Source organism: Astatotilapia calliptera, chromosome 12 (assembly GCF_900246225.1).
Source record: "Astatotilapia calliptera chromosome 12, fAstCal1.2, whole genome shotgun sequence".
Classification (NCBI taxonomy): Eukaryota; Metazoa; Chordata; class Actinopteri; order Cichliformes; family Cichlidae; genus Astatotilapia; species Astatotilapia calliptera.
In genome coordinates, this window is record NC_039313.1 from 37,969,160 (window position 1) to 37,990,397 (window position 21,238).

Below are 21,238 nucleotides of genomic sequence, written 5' to 3' on the forward strand. Positions count from 1 at the left end.
CCCCTGCAACCACCTCTGGAGCTTGTTGACTTGTCTTGCTCAATCCTGAGAGTCCCTCACTCAGGGTCTCCTGACTCTCATCATCATCTGAGTTGATCCAAGCACTGGTCCTGTCCTCTGCAGTCTCCTCATCCAAGGAATCTAACTGGTCTGACGCACATGACCCTCCCTCTGATCCAGTGTCACACAGTTCAGTAGTCACTACTGGCAGGAAGCTGATATTTAAAACCAGGTTGCGATGTACCACCTTTATGTTGCCTCTGTCATCTTCCAACTTGTATGTGTGAGTCTGCAGATTTCTGTCTCTGACTGTGTACACTGTTGCATCCCACTTGTCAGCAAGTTTCTTCTTTCCTCTTTCACCCTTATTTGCAATGAGTACTCTGTCTCCTATGTTCAGATGAGTGCCCTTTACTTTTCTGTTATATCCTTTTGCCTGTTTGTCTTGTTCCTTGATGGCATGAGTCTGGGCAATCTTAGCTGCCTCATGAAGATGTGACATGAGTGTTTTCACATAACTTTTTTGATCCACAACTACAGGATCACAGAGCACCTGTTTAAACATCACATCAACGGGGAGCCTCGGGATGCGGCCAAACATGAGCTGAAATGGGGCAAAACCTGTGGTCTCATGTACAGTTGCATTATATGTAAATGTCAGACTCTGTATTTGTTGAGGCCACTTGTTCTTTTCTCTGAGGGGCAAGGACCTAAGCAGGTTGCCAAGTGTCCTATTGAACCTCTCAGTCCCTCCATTGCCCATGGGATGGTATGCCGTAGTATGGGATTTGGAGACCCCTGAGAACTTGAGCAGTTCTGCCAAGAGCTCACTTTCAAAATTTGCCCCCTGATCGGAGTGAATCCGCTCAGGAAACCCATACACACAGAAAACATGGTCCCATAGTTTCTTAGCCACCTGCTTTGCAGTCTGGTTTGTGCAAGGGAAGGCATGGGCTAGCTTAGTGAAATGATCTGTAAGGACAAGAACATCTACTGAGCGTTGCTTACTATCCTCCGCACTCCAAAAATCCAAACACACCAGCTCCATAGGGGCGGAGGTTCTGATGCTCTCAAGTGGGGCTCGAGCAGAGGGTTCTGGTGTTTTGGCCAGGATGCATCTTTGACAGCATTTGACATACTCTTTTATATCAGACTCCATCTTCGGCCAAAAGAACCGTTGTCTTGCCAGATATAAAGTCTTCGCTTGCCCCTGATGTCCTGCAATATCATGGACACCATTCAGTGCCTTTGCTCTGAGACTGTCAGGCAAAACAAACTGATGTCTCCTTTGTTTACTCAGGGGCTCCTTTGTGATCCGATAGAGAACTCCATTTTGGATCCTAAGCCTTTCCCACTGTTTAAATAACACCATGGCTTTCACATCAAATCCTGCCCTTTCACGCCTGGAAGGTCGCCTTCTCCTTGTGACAAATGGTAAGATCTTTGAAATACTGGGATCAAGTTCCTGGCTATGCTGGAGTTCCTCTAGTGTGGACACAGAAAATGACTCCTGTCCTGGCCACACTAGGTCCTGAACAGACTGGAACAGTTCCACAGCCCTTGTTTCAGCAGCCAGATCCCACTCACTGTGAAAATCCAGGATTGCCTTAACATCCATAGCATCACACCCAGGCTGAGACGAGGGCGTCTGCAGTCCTGTGGTGTGGAAAGGTGGTGTGTCCACGTGTTGACCTTGGACCTTCAGCCGGAATGCATTTTGTATTCCCTCAGAACTGACACTCTCAGCTTCAGCAAGGAGGTGACTGTACTGCTCTGTGATCAGCCTATGGCTGACTGTTGTTGCAAAGGGGTCTCTGCTGAGAGCATCAGCTACGACATTCTTGGTACCAGGTATGTGCTTCAGATCAAATGTGTAAGGAGCAAGCTTGGACACCCAACGCTGCTCACAAGCATCAAGCCTTGGTTTTGTCATGATGTAGGTGGGAGGGTTGTTATCTGTCCACACTGTAAAGGGATGACCTCTTAGCCAGTGACTGAACTTCTCACACACACTCCATTTCAATGCCAAAAACTCTAGCCTGTGGGCTGGGTACTTTTTCTGTGAATTGCCCAGGGTCTTACTTGCAAAAGCAATTGGACGAGCTTTCTGCTGTCCAGCTGGTATTTGTGACAATACAGCACCGAGCCCATCTAATGAAGCATCAATGGACAATATCAAAGGCAAAGAAAAGTCTGGATGTGTAAGGACTACCCAATTCAACAGCTTCTCTTTCAGATTAGACAGAGCTGCGTCACATTCATCTGTCCAGTCAGAGGGCTTCAGTTTTCTGTATACACCAGCATTGGTGCCTGTTTTAACTCTCCCTCTCCTCTTCTGTCCAGCAGTGAGGGCAAACAAAGGCTTGGCCATAGAGGAGCAGCTAGGGATGAAATGCTGATAGTAGAATATCATCCCCAGGAATGACTTAATCCTCTTAACTGACGGGGTGCAGCCATCATCCTCCATCAATTCAGCCTTTGTCATCTTTGCTATGACCTCAACCTTTGCTGGGTCCACAGCCACTCCATTGCCATCTATAATGTGGCCTAAAAACTTGACTGATGACCTCATTAAGTGGCATTTCTTAGGACTTAGTTTGAGGTTATGGATGCGCAAGCGCTGAAACACAGTCTCTAGCCGCTCCAAGGCCTCCTCTTCTGTCCGAGCAAATACAAGCAGATCGTCGAGATAGCACAGCAGACTACTGAAGTTCAGATCCCCAAAAATACTGAGCATCATTCGCATGAATGAGGCGGGACTGTTACAGAGTCCTTGGGGCATTCTGTTGTACTCGAACAATCCCATTGGGGTTGTAAATGCTGTGTATTTCTTGTCTTCCTCTGCCATAGGGATGTTATAAAATCCCGAGGTCAGATCCATGGTGCTGAAGTAGGTATTTCCACCCAATGCAGCAAGGCAGTCAGACTGGTGTGGCAGTGGGTGTGCATCTTTGAGGGTCCTTGCATTCAGCCATCTGAAATCAGTGCAGATTCTCAAACTACCATCCTTTTTCCACACTAACACCAGTGGAGAGGCATACTCGCTCACGGACCTTCTGATGATTTCCTGTTCTTCCATTTCAGACAAAACTTGTCGCAGCTTTTGATAATGTGCTGGAGGGACTCGGCGGTAAGGAAGGCGGAATGGCCTCTCATCAGTGAGCCTGATGCAGTGTACAAAGCCTTCGGCCTTGCCACAGTCATGTGCATGCTTGGAGAAAATGTCATTGTACTTCTCAAGCATTTTAACCAGTTTCTCCTTCCCCCCTTGACCAACATGGCACAGGTCAATATCAATTTCGCTGAGCCCAACCTGTTTTAGTCTCTGTTTAAGATCAGTGAGGTGGGCATCATCCTTCTCTTCCTCCTGCACAGATTTCTGGGGTCGACAGGTGCCCTGGAAAACTTCAAAATCCTCAACAGCAACACAAGGGGACACGTCAGCCAACTTACTGTTTCTTTTCAGGGTGACTGGTTTATCCAACAGGTTAGTGACCTTCATGGGAACCCACCTATCACCCCACAATGGCATTATGATGCAGCCAACCATGATGTTACGTGGCATGGACTTTGATGAAGTGGCTTCAACAATCACTGTGCTCCCTGGTGACATAGAAACATTACTCGGCAGCTTGCCCCAGACTAGATGCTCTTGTCTTGCTAACAAGGTGACTGACTGCTGAAGCTTGACTGTGCCGATCTTGTCTGGGAGTTCTTCACCTCTCCATCGGGATGAATTAGCCATGAGGTCAAGAAACTGCTCACACTCTGGGGGACAACCGCCACCTGACACGAGGCACCAATTGGTTATTTTCAACTGGTGCATGAGAAACCGGATGACATTTGTGCCAATGATTATATCATCACGTTGACCTGGCACTACAAGGATGGGAACAATACAGGTCTCTCCATACAGTTTCATTTCAACTTCATACATGCATTTGGGCTTGGTAAGTGTGCCACCACAGCCTACTAGCACTATTTCTTGAGGCAGGGGAGTGGGTTCTGGCAGTGTATTCGCACTCAGCATACTTTGTTCTGCTTGCTCACTGAGTGTGCACGCCATGGAACCAGAGTCAAGCATACCCTGCATGTGGTGTCTGTTATTAATGCTGACAGGAGTGTAAAACAGTTTGTCAAACGGGCCAACTCTCTGTGTGTTTTGTACTACCACCTTAACACCATCTGGTGCGGCTGCACATGCTTTAATGTAATGCTTTTCAACATCATCACTGCCGAGGGTTTCAACATCTGTGCCCACACATCCCCTCACCAAATGCGGGCCAGCTAGTTTAAAGGCTGGGTGTCATTAGGTTGGGAGGCAGGGTGCCTTTGAATCGGTGAGCGACGAGGGCAGTTTCTCTTAATATGGTTTGGCTCAAAGCATGCAAGGCATAGGTGTTTCTGCCTACAATGCACAAGGGTAGAATGTTCAGGGGACTGGCATACTCTACAACATCTGGGTCGGGTCTGACCTGGAGGAAGCTGCTTGTCTGCAACCTGGTTATTCTGCGATAAAGCATGGTCAAAAAGGCTGATTAGTAATTTCAGGCAACTGTCATTACAAGGGGCCTTTACTGTCTCATTTGATCCCGCCTGCACCTGTGTTTCTCCCGGGTGCATTGATGTCACTAGACCATCAGCTGCAGGGGTCTGGATGTTGGCTTTAACTGGTGTGAGACACTTAGACCTGGGGAGCATACGCTCTTTCATCTCAAGCTGGTACCGATTCACCTGCTCCTGAATCTCACTGGCTGTCCACTTATCTGGTGCCTTGAACTTGAAAACAGCAGCAAGGGTGGGATCAGGGCAGTACTTCACAAACATCATGGCTGCCTCCTGGCAGGGATCCTCCATGTGCCGTCCGAGTCTCTTCAGGCTTTCCTCTGCTGCATCAACTGCCTTATTCAGTCTGACCCAATATTCTACAGGAGTTTCTCCTGGCACTGGAACTGTGCTGTAGAAATCGGCCATAGGCATACACGAATATGTCATGTCACTGAAATGTTGCCTCAGTATGTCATATATAACATTTGGATTCTCACAAGATTTTAACGATGGGGTGCTTCTCAGAGTTATTCTTACAATGTCCTTAGCTTTGCCCATCAACTTGAACATTATTTCTTGGTACTGTTCCTGAAGGGGTGTTGCTCGCTTCTTGACATACATTCTCATCAGCTCCTCCCACTCACAGACTGTATGTTCATCCGACCCATCTCCTCTGAAGACTGGAGGCTCTCTCACATCTGACTGCAGGACTAGCTTTGCCCCAGTCAGGTTAAGGTAAGTGGGCTCGCTGGGTGGCTGGCTTACACTGCTCTGAGCTTGTGCGGCCCCGTCATCCCTTTCCCCACATTCCTTTTTCAACTGATCCCTAATGGTCTGCCCCACCTGTTGAGCTGTATGTGTTATCAGGTCATTTAATGCTGGGTCTGCTGTGGCTGAAGGGTCTGAGAATGAGTTACCTTTACTGGAAGATGTGCAACCAAGTATGCGAGTGGAACAGAAAGCTGGGGAGCCTGCACTACGAACAGGTGTACTAGGCAACCCCTCAATTACCCTCCCTCTTCCCATGGCAAAGCTGAACCCGTCACTTAAAACTTTTTCATCATCCATTGTTATAACATATGTACAATGCAAACAGCAGAATTAAATTTACCTTGTAAACAACAGTCCAAAAAAAAGGTGCAAGTGTTTCCTCGAACGCTTGGGATTTGTGTTCAAAGCTTACATTACATTGTCCATTACAGCAACCTCTGGTGACCAAACTGATGTTGATCGCGTCTCCACGAACCACGATGAGCAAGTCTGAAGTGATGTGGATCTGCGTCACGGCACCACTGTAGCCGGTCTGGCCTTAAACTCTTATTGCCGTCAGTTCTCTGCGTTGTGTTGTGCGAATGACCAGAGGAGTCAGCTCTCACTTTGCCAGCTGGGTGGATTTATTCTCCCAGAACTTTCCTCAGCGGGGCCTCTAGGCGACTGAGGAAAATAGCGCGCAGCTACAGGAAGTGACTTCGTGGGAAGTCAAAGGTCACACAAACAAAATAAAAGCTCCCAAAATATAAATACAGAAAATAAACATATATAAATAAACACATATACATAACCAATACTGACAAAGCGAGATAACACTGCAGGATGGATCTTTGGTGAAATATAAATTATTTTTTAATACACCCGTTACATTAACACAATGCCAACTAGAAAAGACATCAACAATCATCTTTGAGAAGAAATGGTTGCTTCCCATCAATCTAGGAAAAGTTATGAGGCTATAATGAGGCCAAACAATTAGAAGCCCATCATTTTACAGAGAGACAGATGATTGTCAAGTGGAAAACATTCAGTGCAGTTGCTAATCTTCTCAGTAGTGAACATCCCCGCAAATATGCCCAAAGATCAAACTGTGCAATACTCAGGAAAACTGCACAAAACCCAAGAGCTACGTCTCAGACTCTTCAGGCCACTGCTAGCATGTTACATGCTAATGTTCATGACAGTACAATTAGAAAGGACCATCCACAGCAAGTCCACAGGACCTTTCCTTTGTGTACCAAAGTATTTTTGAATCAAACGTGAAGCCATCTGCCTGACAGATAAAGCTTGGCTCAAATTGGGTACACACAACCTCAGATGAACAACAACATAACAGATTAAACAATGATCTCAAACACATTCTGCTGCAAATCTGCAACCAAATGGCTAGGTGAAAAGATAAATGTAAAAAAACAACCAAGGTGTTGCAACGGCCCAGTCGACATCCAGACCTCAACCTGATTGAAATGCTGCAGTTGGGCCTTAAGAGAGCTGTGCATGAACCAATGTCTTCAAACCCTCAATGAAGTGAAGGCCAACATTCTTATCAACAGTGATTTAAGAACCTGATAAAGTTATTGCTGCTTCTACAAGCTACTGAAGCATGAGGTGTTCTTAGTTTCCACACACTTTGTGGTTCATCTGAGCTCGTGAAGACCAGATCATTTCTATTATGTTCTTATATGTCAAACCTTAAAAATGAGAGAATGTGCACTTTCTTCCTTTAATGTTTTCCATTTCAATCGTGAGCTGTGACCTCCAGAAACAGTTGAGCAAAATGAGACTTTCCTTTTTAAGATGATTTAAGAATCTTCTGTCATACTTGCCATAGACCAGGGGTCAGCAACCTTTAACAACCAAAGAGCCACTTGGAGCCGGTTTCCACGCAAAAGAAAACGCTGGGAGCCGCAAATACTTTTTGACATCTAAAATGAAGATAACACTGTATATATTGTTTTTTACTTTTATGCTTTGTGTGAACAACTAAAGTAAGTAAGTAAAGTTTATTTATTAAGCGCTTTTCACAGACAGGCAGTCACAAAGCGCTGTACACAAATATTAAAATAAACAATTCAATCAATAGACATTATACACAATGTAAAAGATCAAATGTACATAATGTAAAGAATATAAAATATGTAGATCAACAAAAGGCTTGTTTGAAAAGAAAAGTTTTTAACTGCTTTTTAAAAGAATCCACAGAGCAACTAAGGTGTGCTGCTTATGAAATCCATGAAGTGCTACAGAGAAAATTACATTTTATTTATGTAATTAACACATTTTGAACTCTTAAAGAAATATAACAAAAGGAAAGCTGAACTAAAATGATCCAGCAAACAAACTGTTGTGAGTCGCCACCCTTATATCGCCTTTGTGTTTTTGGAGCCTTGAACCGACTTTTAAAAATATTTGGAAAAAAAAGCACTATGCTGCTAAAAAATGAAAAATAGATATTTGCAAAATTCTGCCTAAATATGTATTTTACCTGGTTAATGTGTGTGGCGGGGCGTGGTCTGCAGCGCCGCCGCAGGGGAGGCGACGCACCTGAGCGGCACCCGCAATCACGCCTCGCCGCCTTTACGTCTGTGCTCTCTCTGCTGTTGTGTTGGTGTGTGTCGGGCTGTGAGCTGCAAAGCTACAGCTGGCTGTGTGTGTACAGCAGGTCGGGGCTGTATGAAGTCAGTTTACACAGGACTGTAAGCTGTCGTCTGTGAGGCGTGAGCATGTTTGTTTTTAACATAGTTCACGGTGGAGCTGCTGACATAATGTGGATCCAAAGATCCATAATTGGCCTACCTGGGTTTGAAAGTCTCGATAAATGCAGGCGTTTCGGCGGGTACACCGGCTTCCGCGAGTGTGACGCTTATTATGAGCGATGAAAAAAAATAATAGAATATAATTGTATTTTTATATTTCAATATCACAATAATCTTCTAATTTAGAACTACAAGTTAAAAAAAGAAATAAACACAAATAAAATACACTTCAGCTAAATACTTCTAATTTATTTTCCCAAACCACCCGGAGCCGCAAAATAAAGACTAAAGAGCCGCATACGGCTCTGGAGCCACGGGTTGCCGACCCCTGCCATAGACGTTTATTAAAAACATTACAGTGCAATCATTTCTATGGCTCTGCAGGGAAAAAAGATATATAGTTTCAGCTGTGATTCTCCTTCCGTCTGACATGCCGAGCTAGGACATTTCAATCCAACTCAGAGGTTTAAACGGTCAGCTTCTAATAGCGAAGAACAGGAAAAACTGAGGGTGAAGGGTCAAATACAAAAGAGGGGAAATTTCATGAAGCTCTAACTTTCTCTGTTAGTGCAGTAAGGCAGCTTTGTTTTCTTTTCTTTGTTGTTATTTTGGTGCAATTTAATAATTAGTTTCCCCACTTCACGTACAAGTTGGTAAAAATGATATTAACATTATTGTCATGCTTTGCAACCTAACCAAAATTATGCAACAGCGCAGTAGACATATTTACATGTGCTTGTGTAATTATTAAGTGTTGCTGCACTTTGTTCAGGTCAGCCAGCTTCAGGGTCGTTCTTTGCCACAGTTTGGCTTCCAGGGAAAATTTCTCAGGCAACTGATTTACTAGAAATGAGTAACTGGTTTCACCTGTGTTAAAAAATCGGCAAATGGATAATGGAGCTGATTGTCTCAACATTTGAAGCAGCTAAAAATATCCAACCAGTATCCATCACCACACAGTGATAGAAGGTTTTAGAACAAATACAGAGCTAACATATTAACTGTAGCTGTGCTTCTATGCAGAGGTTGTATGTTCAGCTTTCTACAATGACAAACCCACAGTGACTGGCTGGTAGGTGCCAGTGGATTTATGATGGAGGAGCATGAAGTCCTCTATGATTCATGGCTGCTTAGGCACAGTGAGTCCACTGCCAACACACACTGCACCCACCTGATAAATCGCAGCTATGGATGCCCACTTGTGTATGTAGGGATGGGACTGGTTCCTTTTTGTGTTTCAGTCACAGTGAAATGCCATTTTCAACATTACATTACTCCCCCTGAGAACGCACTGTACCTTTAGTGGTGACATCATCCTTTTCCAGCAGTAGATTTAGATGAAGATGCTACCCAGTGCAATAAACCACAAATATAGGAGTTTATCACTCCCATGGAGAAAATGGTCTTTCTTTCTGACATACTAATGCTTTTAAAAACATTTTCTGCTGCAACATCTCAACAGGAGATAAGATAAAGATAAGGAAGACTGGTGATCTATTCATATCAGGAACATCAGCAGGTTTCTAGCACAGGAAGTAATAAATTCAGCCCTCGTGTTTGCACTACAGGTTGCTTTCATGAGTATTTCTGTGTTTTTGTGGTGGGGGAATTTTTCCTCGTTCCAACGATGTAAACAAAAACATTGCTTTCCGTAATGACTAGAAATCTTTTTGTCCTACTGTTCATTTACAGTACAGGACAGGTTTTGTTTGGTTATGATTGTTTTGCAAGAAATACTTCAATCACAGTCTTGATTAAAATGTTATATGAGAACTGTGGCACCATGTGTGACCAGATATTGGCATGTAGTCGTCGCCAGACTGTCATCAAACATGTGAAGTTTGGGACAGACTGGACAAAATACATTTTTAGAGATGAAAATCTTATGTTCAGTGGTAAATGATCAAAATTCCACCACAAACATGACTTTGATGAAGATGTCCCTTTCTGAAGTAACCCCAAAAAGTTCCTGAAGTAACCAAATGGAATTTAACCAGTGACCTCTCACTTTGCAGGCGAATGTGTAAACCAGCGATGCCTGGAAAACACTAAAACGTGCCAAAATATCATTTTACATTCAAAATGGCGGACTTCCAGACTTCCTCTTTGGATTGGGTTCATTAAATCTATGTTTAATAAATGTCATACATGTATTTGTGTACAGTGCTTTGTGACTGCCTGTCTGTGAAACAGTGTCAGGAGTCAGACAGAATGTTTTTAAAAATACATTTTTATGCCAGATGATTTCTTCAAGCTGCTAAAACTCTTTTGAGATGCTTATGATAAAAATTGGAAGAGAACAGCCCACATACGGCATTTTAATTTATCGTCCACCTGGGTCTGCTGCGTCTTTTCTGTCAGACCTACAAGACTTTTTAACTTCCACTATTAAAATGGGCATGGTTATTATTGTTGGAGATTTCAACATTCATGTGGATGACTCAACAAACAGTACCACTAAGGGGTTCCTGAGCATTATGGACTCTTTCAACTTTGTTCAGCATGTAGCAGGGGCTACTCATACGGCTGGGCACACTCTGGACTTGGTCTTCACCTATGGTGTTTCCCTTGACCACTTGAATTTAAATTACCTAAGTTGTTTTTAGCAACCATAAGTCATTAATAGTTCACTGAGGCAAGGCTGTGTTCCGTCCTATTTTAATACAGGTGCCCATGGACCTCAAAACATGAGTGCAGCGGCAAAATGATAGATTAACAGAATTGGGACGACAAACAGGCCAGTCTTTGGCTTGAAATTTGACAGCTTGACCTCTCATTATGTCCTTAGCCTGAGAAGAAGCTTAAAGGACAGTCAACCTTGTGATGAAGACAGAAGACAGACAGAACATCGTGGACTTGAAGAATTAACAGCAGGCAAAAGTCAGTGCAAGTGACCTATAACACTGAAGGGACAAGCAGCAGCATGTATGAACACCACTGATGGAACCTGCGCTTTGAATCACAAGCTGGGAACTTAACCAGTGACATGACTATTTGAAGGCACTGGACGTGATATTTGCCATGCTGGGAGTTAACCTAAAAGAAAAGACTGAAAAGATCAAGAGAGATAGATAGATAGATAGATAGATAGATAGATAGATAGATAGATAGATAGATAGATAGATAGATAGATAGATAGATAGATAGATAGATAGATAGATAGATAGATAGATAGATAGATAGATGGGTGGATGGGTGGATGGATGGATGTAAATTATCATACTAACCGGAATCACTACACCAGAAATTCTAATATCAAATTAATGCTAATTCCATATATGAAGATAGTGGCACATAGAGATAATAGTACCTTATTTTAAAAGTTTTGAAAACTCCTTGGTAAACAGTGTTCAAAATCAAACAAATGCTAGTAGCAACAGTTGTGTTAGAGTACATTTGAAGAGAAGTAACAGAACAGAGCTTCGGGATCAGAAAGTCCTTCTCTGATCAGCTCATCACTCAGAGTCTCATTTATCAGCTTTTTCTCTGGTAGCTCTCTTCTTTTTTCCCTTTTTTTGGTTTTTGTTGTTGTTTGCAACTTGCTCCCATCCCTCCTCACTGGAGGAACTCATACCAGAGGAACGCTCCCCAGTAGAGGGAACCTCAACTCTCAGGACAGAGGATCCCTCTCCAGAAGAAGGATTACAAACAGTCTTCAGGTTCTCATATAATTTCTTCTTTTCTCCTCTCAGTGTTTTCTGTACTTCTTCAATCGTGTCTCCATCTGCCAGCCGATGAAGGAGAGGTCCACAGTAAAGCCTGACAAAGCAGAAAATCTCAGTTAAAGTTGATGAAGTGTGTTAACCATCTGTGGAGCAAATCATTGGTCTGGTGTTTACCGGGCAAACTGAGGTTCTGGTAGAGGGGAAAGCAGCAGCTGGTTCAGGTGGAGGCTCTGCCTCATGCAGCACTGCCATTGGCTGAAAGCATGAGCCACACATGGCTTCCAGTTACTCACACCTTCATCGTTTAAAACTTTCATCTTCCTCTCAAACTCGTCCTCTACAGACAAAAAAAGAAAAAGTTTCAGTGACACAGAACCAGAGACCAGCAGCAGTTTGTCTTCTTGTTCAGGCTCATGTGGAAGCATCAGTGCTGCTACTGTCACACAAACTCTGACTACAGTCCATCTGCTGACTGCTTTCAGAGAGACTAACCTGCTGACAGGTGACTGTAAATAATAAACAGAATAATCACATTTATGGAGCTGAAACTGTAAAAGTTTCATCCGAGTAGAATATATGGAATATATAAAGTGACATGTAGCTATATTTCATTGTTAATATTCATCATGTTACCCCGTGAGACTAACCTGGACCATCGGGCTTACACACAAACCACAGCAGGAGGGCGTGGAGGCAGTGGTGCTGTTGTAGACTCTTGAACCAGAAAACAGTCACATAGACTGGCAGCTTCAGCTGGTTGGGGATGTTTTCTAAGACTGAAGTCTGAACCTCCAGAGCTTCTTCAAACACCCTGCGACGCTCATCCTGCATAGAGAGGTACTACACAGACAATATGCTTACATGTACCACAGAAACATGTCTACCTGTCAGAGTAATTAAACGCATATTTAATGATTAACCTCAGTACCTCTGTCAGACACTGTAGTTTCAGTTGTTTCTGTTCATGACTGCTGGGAGGTATTGGTCGGACATGGTAGTGTTTGATATTTTCTCCATTCCTGTCATATTCAGTAATCTTATCTCCTGTTAACAGTCCATAGAAGTACTGTCTGATGCGGTAAGCAGCTTGATAACTACTGCGCTGTGAAAAGTCCTCCACAAGTGGGGTCAGCATCATTGTCTTCTGACCCACAACACTTGTGGCGAAACTGGTGAGTTCTCCGTGCTCAACTTTTTTACACACCCATGGTGGCAACTTGGAACTTGGTTGTTTTTTGTTTTTTTCTGGTTCAACATATCTTTCAATGGCGAATTTGAATGTTTGGTTCTCTTTTTTTCCAACATACTTTAAAGCTTTACTCAGAGCACGTTCTCTCTTCCGTGAATCATTCAAGCCATCCAGGTTCACTTCACTTAAAAAGCAAAGCATACCATCCAGTCTTTTAATGCTGGACTCACCAGGTGAAGATGATTTATTTGCAAAAATGTCATTGTCTTCTAAGTTTGAATAATCATTTCCTGCTATTGAAGCAAAGACTGGCATGAGAGCAGGGTCCAATTCAAAATGCTCACAAAACGTTGAACGTGTGTAGATCTTAGCAGGAATTTTTCCATCCTCTTCTTTTTTCCACTCAAAGTTGTGGAGATTAAGGAAACCTTTGTGCACATCAAAGATGTAAAAATCCTTGTCAATGGACAGCACAGCACATTGTTCCTGATTTGCCTTAGAAACAACCTCAGGGTCTGCCTCTCCTAAACACACTTCAAACTCTATTTTTTCTTCCTTTAAGATTTCTAGGAATACATCTTTGACCAGAGGTGGTAACACATTATATCCCTCTGGTAAAGTGCCATCAGGCTCAGTTTCTGCTATTGTCTTTGCTTTTTTCAGTTTATATTTTAGACGAGACACATTTTTTTCATGCTTCTCGGGTCCTGAGCCTCCATCCAGGATGACGTACGGATTGACTTCACAGTCCTGCAGAGTCTTAAAGAACTTACAGACCTCATGTTTGAATCCAGGATAATCCCCTCCACATCTCTGGTCCAGCTTTGGATCAGATGTATAATACAAAAAATAGTAAAGAGCATTACCATCAATGATGAGATCTGTTTTTTCTACCTTAACGTCTTCACAGAGACTCAAAACATCTATCATTTTCTTTAACGCTGAAACCTCCATGATTCCTTAAAGTGTGGATAAAGATGAGCAGTGGTTATTGTGCTAATGCCTCTGTGTCTGCAGATATTTATACTACTAGAGTGCACACCCACACCGACAGAACCAGTCACACCTGTTGTGACTAATCTAACATTCCTATCTTAGGAATGTTAGATTAGGACTGGTGCCAGCTGAACTACCTCCAGATCAACGCCAGTAAAACCAAGGAGCTGGTGGTAGACTTCCGCAGGCACAAACATTCTCCACTGCAACCACTGAACATCCAAGGTATGGACATTGAGGCTGTGGACAGCTACAGGTACCTTGGTGTTCATCTGAACAACAGACTGGACTGGACTCATAACTCAGACGCCCTCTACAGGAAAGGGCAGAGCAGGCTGTACCTGCTGCGGAGACTCAGGTCGTTTGGGGTGGAGGGCCCACTCCTGAAGACCTTCTATGACTCTGTTGTGGCTTCTGCTATCTTTTATGGCGTGGTCTGCTGGGGCGGCAGCATCTCTGCTGGGGACAGGAAGAGACTGAACAGGGTGATCCGAAGGGCCAGCTCTGTTCTAGGATGCCCTCTGGACCCAGTGGAGGTGGTGAGTGACAGGAGAATGGTGGCTAAGCTGTCATCCCTGATGGACAACATCTCCCACCCCATGCAGCAGACTGTGACAGCACTGAGCAGCTCCTTCAGTGGGAGACTGCGGCACCCACGGTGTGGGATGGAGAGATTTCGCAGGTCTTTCCTCCCCACTGCTGTCAGACTCCATAATAAAGACTTTAACTGATCAAGCACACACATCCATACATATGCAATAATACTAAGTGCAATAATCCTTTCTGTCATCGTTGTATTTTTACTCAGTTGTATATAGCATTTGTATTTGTATTCTATTTTTTATCTTATTGTATATTTATTTTATTTTATTCTACTGTATATAGTATTTTATTTTATTCTATTCTGTACAGCTGTGTACTGTATTTATTCTTATTGTATCCTAATTTTTGCCTCATAACTTTTGCACTGTCCACTTCCTGCTGTGACAAAACAAATTTCCCACGTGTGGGACTAATAAAGGTTATCTTATCTTATCTTATCTTATCTTACTTTTTTGGTTTAATTTCTTTAATCTTCACGTTGTGGTTTTCTGTTTCATTTCACCCTGTGGAGCAAAATCAAACATGTTTTATTAACGTTCCAGTTGTTAATAAAGCAAAGGTACTTTGTGTCCATCACAAAGCTCAACCCTGCCATGAACTAAAAACTGCTGCAACACGAGCGTCACCGTCCACAGTGAAGCCAGTGTTATATGACCATGGACTGTGAGCATGCCAACTAAGAAAGAACCAACGGCTCCAAAACATCTTGGACCGACATCTTGAAGCTCGACTGTCGCAGCTCCTCGTTATGGACGAGCGAAATGTCTTTTGGAGAAAGGTTAAATGGGCAGATGGCACAGCTGGCTGTTTCAACAGGACAAAACAAACACACATTAAACTTTTTTTGGAGCAGCACAAAGAACAAACAAACAATTAAACCAAAAAATAAATCTCATTAGATATTAACCCATAATGCAAATAAGCATACAGGCTGATGTAAATCCACTTGCTCTTCAGCTGATAAATGCTATGGTAACAGCATTTATCAGTAATAGAGAAGCGTGTACAACTCTTACAGGAGCTGCTTTTACTTGTAACACTGTGCTATGGTTAGCTAGAAGCAAGAAACAAGGAAGTGATGTAAGCCAATGGTAAAGTAGAGATTCACCATATAAGAATCAGTCTATTTTCCATTTCACACAACAATACCCAGTAACCATCACAAGTTTTTTGTTTGTTTGTTTGTTTTTTTACTTTTTCTGAAAGTTTCGATTTTTTTTCTGACTTAATTTTTTGCTGTGAATAAGTGTTCGAAGCATTTTATATTCAGATATTACAACCAAAGTAAAAGCAATAAATGACAACAAATATTTTTTTAAAGAAGTTAATGCTCTCTGATATTTAAGTGTTAATTTGTGAATTACCCTTGCCCTAAACATTATTTGTTTTAATCTCTTTTTTTCAAAACCCCAGTGATAACTATGAGAACAAAAAAGTATTTTAATCAGTGAGAGACCAGTGACCTGTCCCAACCTCACCTCTCACCCAGTGACTCTGAAATGCATAATAGAGACCAAATGTGATAATGTGAAACAACTAAATATGTCCTTTGTCAGCTTGTATTTTAAAAAGAAAAAGTTATTTTCCTTCAATATTATTTTCAATAGTCACGAATAAACAAAGTATAATAGTCTTGTGTTTTTTTCCTGTGTTTTTCTTCTGGTTTCTTTTACAGCACATCTCTGACAGAAATTAAAAAAACAATTTTCACAGCAGACACCTGCACAATCATCTGTCACATTGTGTTGTTCAATTACTGATACATGCTGCACATTTCCTCACATAGCAAGAGCATCCAACATAAGATGTTTCTCTGTCTGATGAACAAACGCAAAACATTTTATTTAGAACAGGATGATTCATGATCCTAAAAGTCTGGAAACTTTGAGAATAATTAATTAATCGGCCACACCTTGGCACACCTTTGTACCTAGCTGTCCCACAGTATCTTACCAAAAAAAAAAAAAAGGAAAATAATTTTAAAAAGAATCAAACCATTGTACTGCTTAATTACCATCCTTACCACCTCCATCACAACTACATATGATAATATTAGGTTAGGCAGTGCTTTAGGCCAGCAGGGACAGATGCTGTTTTGGCTCCAGAACAACAAGAACAGCTGGTAATGTATACATCTATACATGTGAAACTTGGTTCATTTTTGTATCTCTGAAGATGATCATGATTACTAAACTTCCTGCTTCATTGTTGCCATATTTTGCATTGGCGTGTCTGCTATCTGTGGTAATCTTTACACATACTGACACAATAACACAACCTGCCACACCTATTCATCCTACCATACCTACATCTTTCTTTTGGTTTTGTTTTCTTGTTTTTTACTGGTATGTTGAATTGGTTTGTGACTCAGTGTGCATCTCTGTAGAGCAAAACCAAATGAGTTTCACTTTTTTTCCTGCAGCTCTGTTAAGATCCTAACAAATAATGTTGATCACAGAGATATTTTATCAAAGACTTAGATAAAATGGTGACAGTAGTGGAGTAAAAGAGAACAGGTTAAAGAACCAAGAAGTTGTTCTCAAACACTGTGCACTGTTGTGTGTAGTCCCAGTTTATCAGTTACATTACATTACATTTATATCACCAAATCATAACAAAGATTGGCTCAAGGTGCTTTGTACAGTATTATAACCCCAACAAGGCATATTGATACAACATTTTAATTGGTTTTACTTCTGGTTTTGTCAACAGTTTTACACTTTATCCTTATTAAATCATCCAACTCAATACATCGGCCTGTTCCTTGGATTTTGACAAGGAGAGTGTTTACCTGTCTGTATAGCTTAGTCTACATTCATGAGGACAACACTTAGTGAGGACAGAAAAACTCTGCTAATATACTGTACTATACAGTCTCGGTCGTTGTGTCCTTGGGCAAGACACTTCACCTACCGTCTACTGGTGTTGGCCAGAGGGGCCGATGCCGCGATATGGCAGCCTCGCTTCTGTCAGTCTGCCCCAGGGCAGCTGTGGCTACAACCGTAGCTGCCTCCACCAGTGTGTGAATGTGAGAATGAATGAATAGTGGTATTGTACAGCGCTTTGAGGGCCCCGAAAAGCGCTATAAAAATGCAATCCATTATTATTATTATTATTATTATTATTATTATTATTATTATTACTAAAGTGTCAGATCATATTTCTCTACCAACTCAGTCTTGATCTGAACCTGGAGACTATGAATCAGGCCAACAGCTTCTCAGCTGAGGTGAAGATCTGAATCTTCTGCTGCATGCTGAGGGACAAAGAGAGGACACTTTCCTGGTTTCTGGTATGACATCAATACCATATAAAGTACTATTTAAACACTGTTATATACAGTAAATGTAGATCAATAGAACTTTATTAATCCCTTGGGTGGTTCCTCCAGGAAACTCAATTTCCAGTAGCAGTTATAATGTAAAATAAAGCAGAATAAGAGAATATGAACATAAGCATAAATATAGCATATATACACATGTATAAATACGGAATACATCAATAGGAATAGCAGTCAAATATTGTCATTAATGACATGTAGACAGCCAAAAGTCTGTTGCACAGTGACAAAGACTACAGCTTAGTTTTCTCCAGGTACGTGACTCTTATGGTTTTGGTCTGTCTGTAAACCTGCTAAACTGGATTCTGCCATGGTAACAGCACTGGCATCATCAGCTTGCAGTCAGGTGAGATGTACAGATTCCTTGTCTTTGAGTCAGATACAACACAGACACACCTGAGTGAAACAGAGTGGCTTTTATTTCTGGGTATTTGCTCTGGACAATGACATTGTTGTCAATTCTGAGAAAAATAAAATCACAATAGACTCCAAATTTAAGTCTTTCAGACTGATAGATGTCAGTGACTTTGTTAAGATGGTAGTGTGATGTCCTCTCTTTGTTACACAGCTTCTACTTAATCCAGCATGTCTGTAGTCAGGCCTGGATGTGAGAGTGTAACTTGTGGTTAATCGCAGTTAACTCCTGATTTACCGGCTCTGCATGTGAGGACCCAGGAGAGCTGTCTCCCTCTCTCTGCTGTCCAAACATCCCTCAGACTGAGGTTTGAGTGTAACTGGTGTGGTTCTGTGTTGTGTCTGACGATAAAAGGTAAAAGAAAGAAAGACCTCCAAATAAATAGCTTGCCCCCTCCAGCTCCTCTCCCACAGGGGAATTGTAGAAAAGGGGCAGCATTTATTTTTTACATTAAAGAAGGTTTTAAGCTTTGTGAAGCGCTATGTCTTCACAATGTATTGTGTAGGTGACTTGGAGCACAGAAGGATTGCGTACATGCTTACAAACACATATAATCCAGAAGCCTGCCAGGCCAAAGGCCCAAAATTCATTTTGCTTCTAACTGCATTTCAGTTTGCTTGGTAACGGATGACAGAAGACCAGTCAAGAAAGGACAAGCCCTCAGGGACCATCTAGGCTTGAAATTTATTGCCATGTATGGAAGGTGTTATAGAAAGAGGAACTTCTGTGTCTGTTTTTAGCCATCTAAGATGTACCATTTACTGTAATCAATGTATTTCAAGGTTCAAGGTTCAAGGTTCTTTATTTGTCACATGCATAGTTATCAGTGTTGGGACTAACGCGTTATTAAGTAACACGTTACAGTAACTACGTTATTATTGTGGTAACGAGCACGGTAACTAGTTACTATGCCAAAATCAGGAACGCGTTAGCCGTTACTGGGATTTAGATAGGGTCGTTACTCGTTACTTCGTGTGGTGGCTATCGCGGAGTTTCCACAGATTCAGTAACATTAGCAAGTGGTGGAGGCAGCAGGTGGATGAAGGAAAAGGGACACAGAAGGAAAAGAGACCCGAGGCGGCCGCCGGTCCAAGTGTGAACTGAACTTCAGGTAAGAAGTTATGACCTGCAGTCTCTCTGGGTCAGATATGAACCAAGTTTAAGTGGAGTTTATTTTCGTTATTCTGACTTTTTCCGTACTGCGTGCTAGCTAGCATGACGGAGTTTCTACACAGCTGGGTGGTGCTATGAAGTTAATGATGTTGAACTTTATTTTGTTCATAAGTTATTAGAGTTGCCAACCGTCCCGTCTGGTATTCAGAGAAAATATTACGCGTTTCTTGTTGAGGTGAAAAGGAACAGTTTGTCCCGGACTTCAGCTACAATGAAAAAGACACAAAGCTGGAGTTATTCTGTGTCTTTGCTGCACAGCTGCCTCTTCTTCTTTCATCCTCTCCCCCCTCCCTCTCCTGTTTCTGCTTCAATCATGAAAACTGATCAATGATCAGCTGATCGTCTTTTCTCTCTTGTTTGTTTATCGCCCACTTTGCGCCGAAAGAGGAAACCAGCGGATGTCTATGGGCTCAAAATGTGGTCATAAATATTTTGTACTTGTAAAAAAGATTTGTATGTGTAAAAAAGATTTGTGTGTGCGTAAAAAAGATTTGTGTGTGTAAAAAAGATTTGCATGTGCGTAAAAAAGATTTGTGTGTGGACTTAGAAAAAAAACCCCTGCAAGTTACAAGTACGAATTTTTGACCCTATTTTTCTTCCCTTCATCTGATTGGTCAATGTCATGTCAATCACAAATGTAACAATCCAATCAGAGAACAGATGGGTTTGGCTGTCGAGGGGCGCTTTTTTTGAACTGCAGGTCTTTGAAGGGAATAAATGCCCTTTTACATGCCAACCCAGCGTTTTCCTTCATCACCACGAAGGAAAACAGTCTGTGGTCGTCCGAGTTTGGTGATTTTTGTGTCACAGGTCTACATGTTTAATACAGGGACTTCCACAGCCTTTTCAACAGCGCTGCGGACCGCGGGGTGGGGGCGGGCAGTGTTTTGGAAATGACAGTCTTTATTACAAAGCTTTCTTCGTTATGAATTAGCATACATGTTTTTATTGAACATTTGAAGAACTAGCAAAAAAAACAAACTCTTGTAGAGGACATAAAGTCAGAGATAAAAACGACAAGGAGCAGGTGCATCTAGTACAGGTAGAGCTGCTGCAAAAACCCACAGAGCCCAGCAGCCAGCAACAAATTCTGGATCCTTTGCTTTTAGTTAGCAGTTAGCATTAGCAGCACATCCTGCGTCCGATGTGAAAGAACTTTTATGCTGCGCACTGTGACTCACAGCAATGGTCCTGGGTCAGCCCTGACTTTGTGTTAAACTAATCCTAAAGCAATAATGTTATTTCTAACCACTGATATACCACAACTTTTACCAACAACCTTTAATGTTTTCCATTTCAATCGTGAGCTGTGACCTCCAGAAACAGTTGAGCAAAATGAGACTTTCCTTTTTAAGATGATTTAAGAATCTTCTGTCATACTTGCCATAGCAACCTTTAACAACCAAAGAGCCACTTGGATCACGGCTACAAAATGCCGTTGCAACTTTGCCAGGACGGCGGCTCGCAAGGCCTCCCTTGGTGCTGCATTACAACCGCAACAAGGGAGGCGTCGACAACCTGGACAAGGTCGTGAGCACGTACAGCTGCAGAAAGACCTGCAGGTGGCCCGTGGCCCTTTTCCACAACATGGTCGACGTGGCGGCCTACAACGCATTCGTGCTGTGGAGGGAAATTCACCCCGACTGGATGGCGGGCAAGCTCAACAAACGACGGCTCTTCCTCGAGCGACTGGGCAAAGCGCTCGCGCGCCCCATGCTCGAAGCCAGGGCGTTAGCGCGAGGACGGGGAGGAGGCCGAGTCGCGGGCCGAGGTACTGCCACC

The 21,238-nt window shown here is 42.5% G+C and overlaps 1 protein-coding gene across 1 annotated transcript; it reads right to left on the bottom strand.

Moving 5' to 3' along the window:
• Window positions 1-11,242: 11,242 nt before the first annotated feature.
• LOC113033028 (protein asteroid homolog 1-like) lies at window positions 11,243-14,086 on the bottom strand. Its single transcript, XM_026186284.1, has 4 exons — window positions 12,669-14,086; window positions 12,388-12,580; window positions 11,915-12,077; window positions 11,243-11,834 (listed from the first exon to the last, which is right to left on the bottom strand). Exons 1-4 carry the CDS (start codon window positions 13,881-13,883, stop codon window positions 11,543-11,545), a joined length of 1,863 nt encoding a protein of 620 aa, XP_026042069.1. The 5' UTR covers window positions 13,884-14,086; the 3' UTR covers window positions 11,243-11,542.
• Between the last annotated feature and the right edge of the window lie 7,152 nt (window positions 14,087-21,238).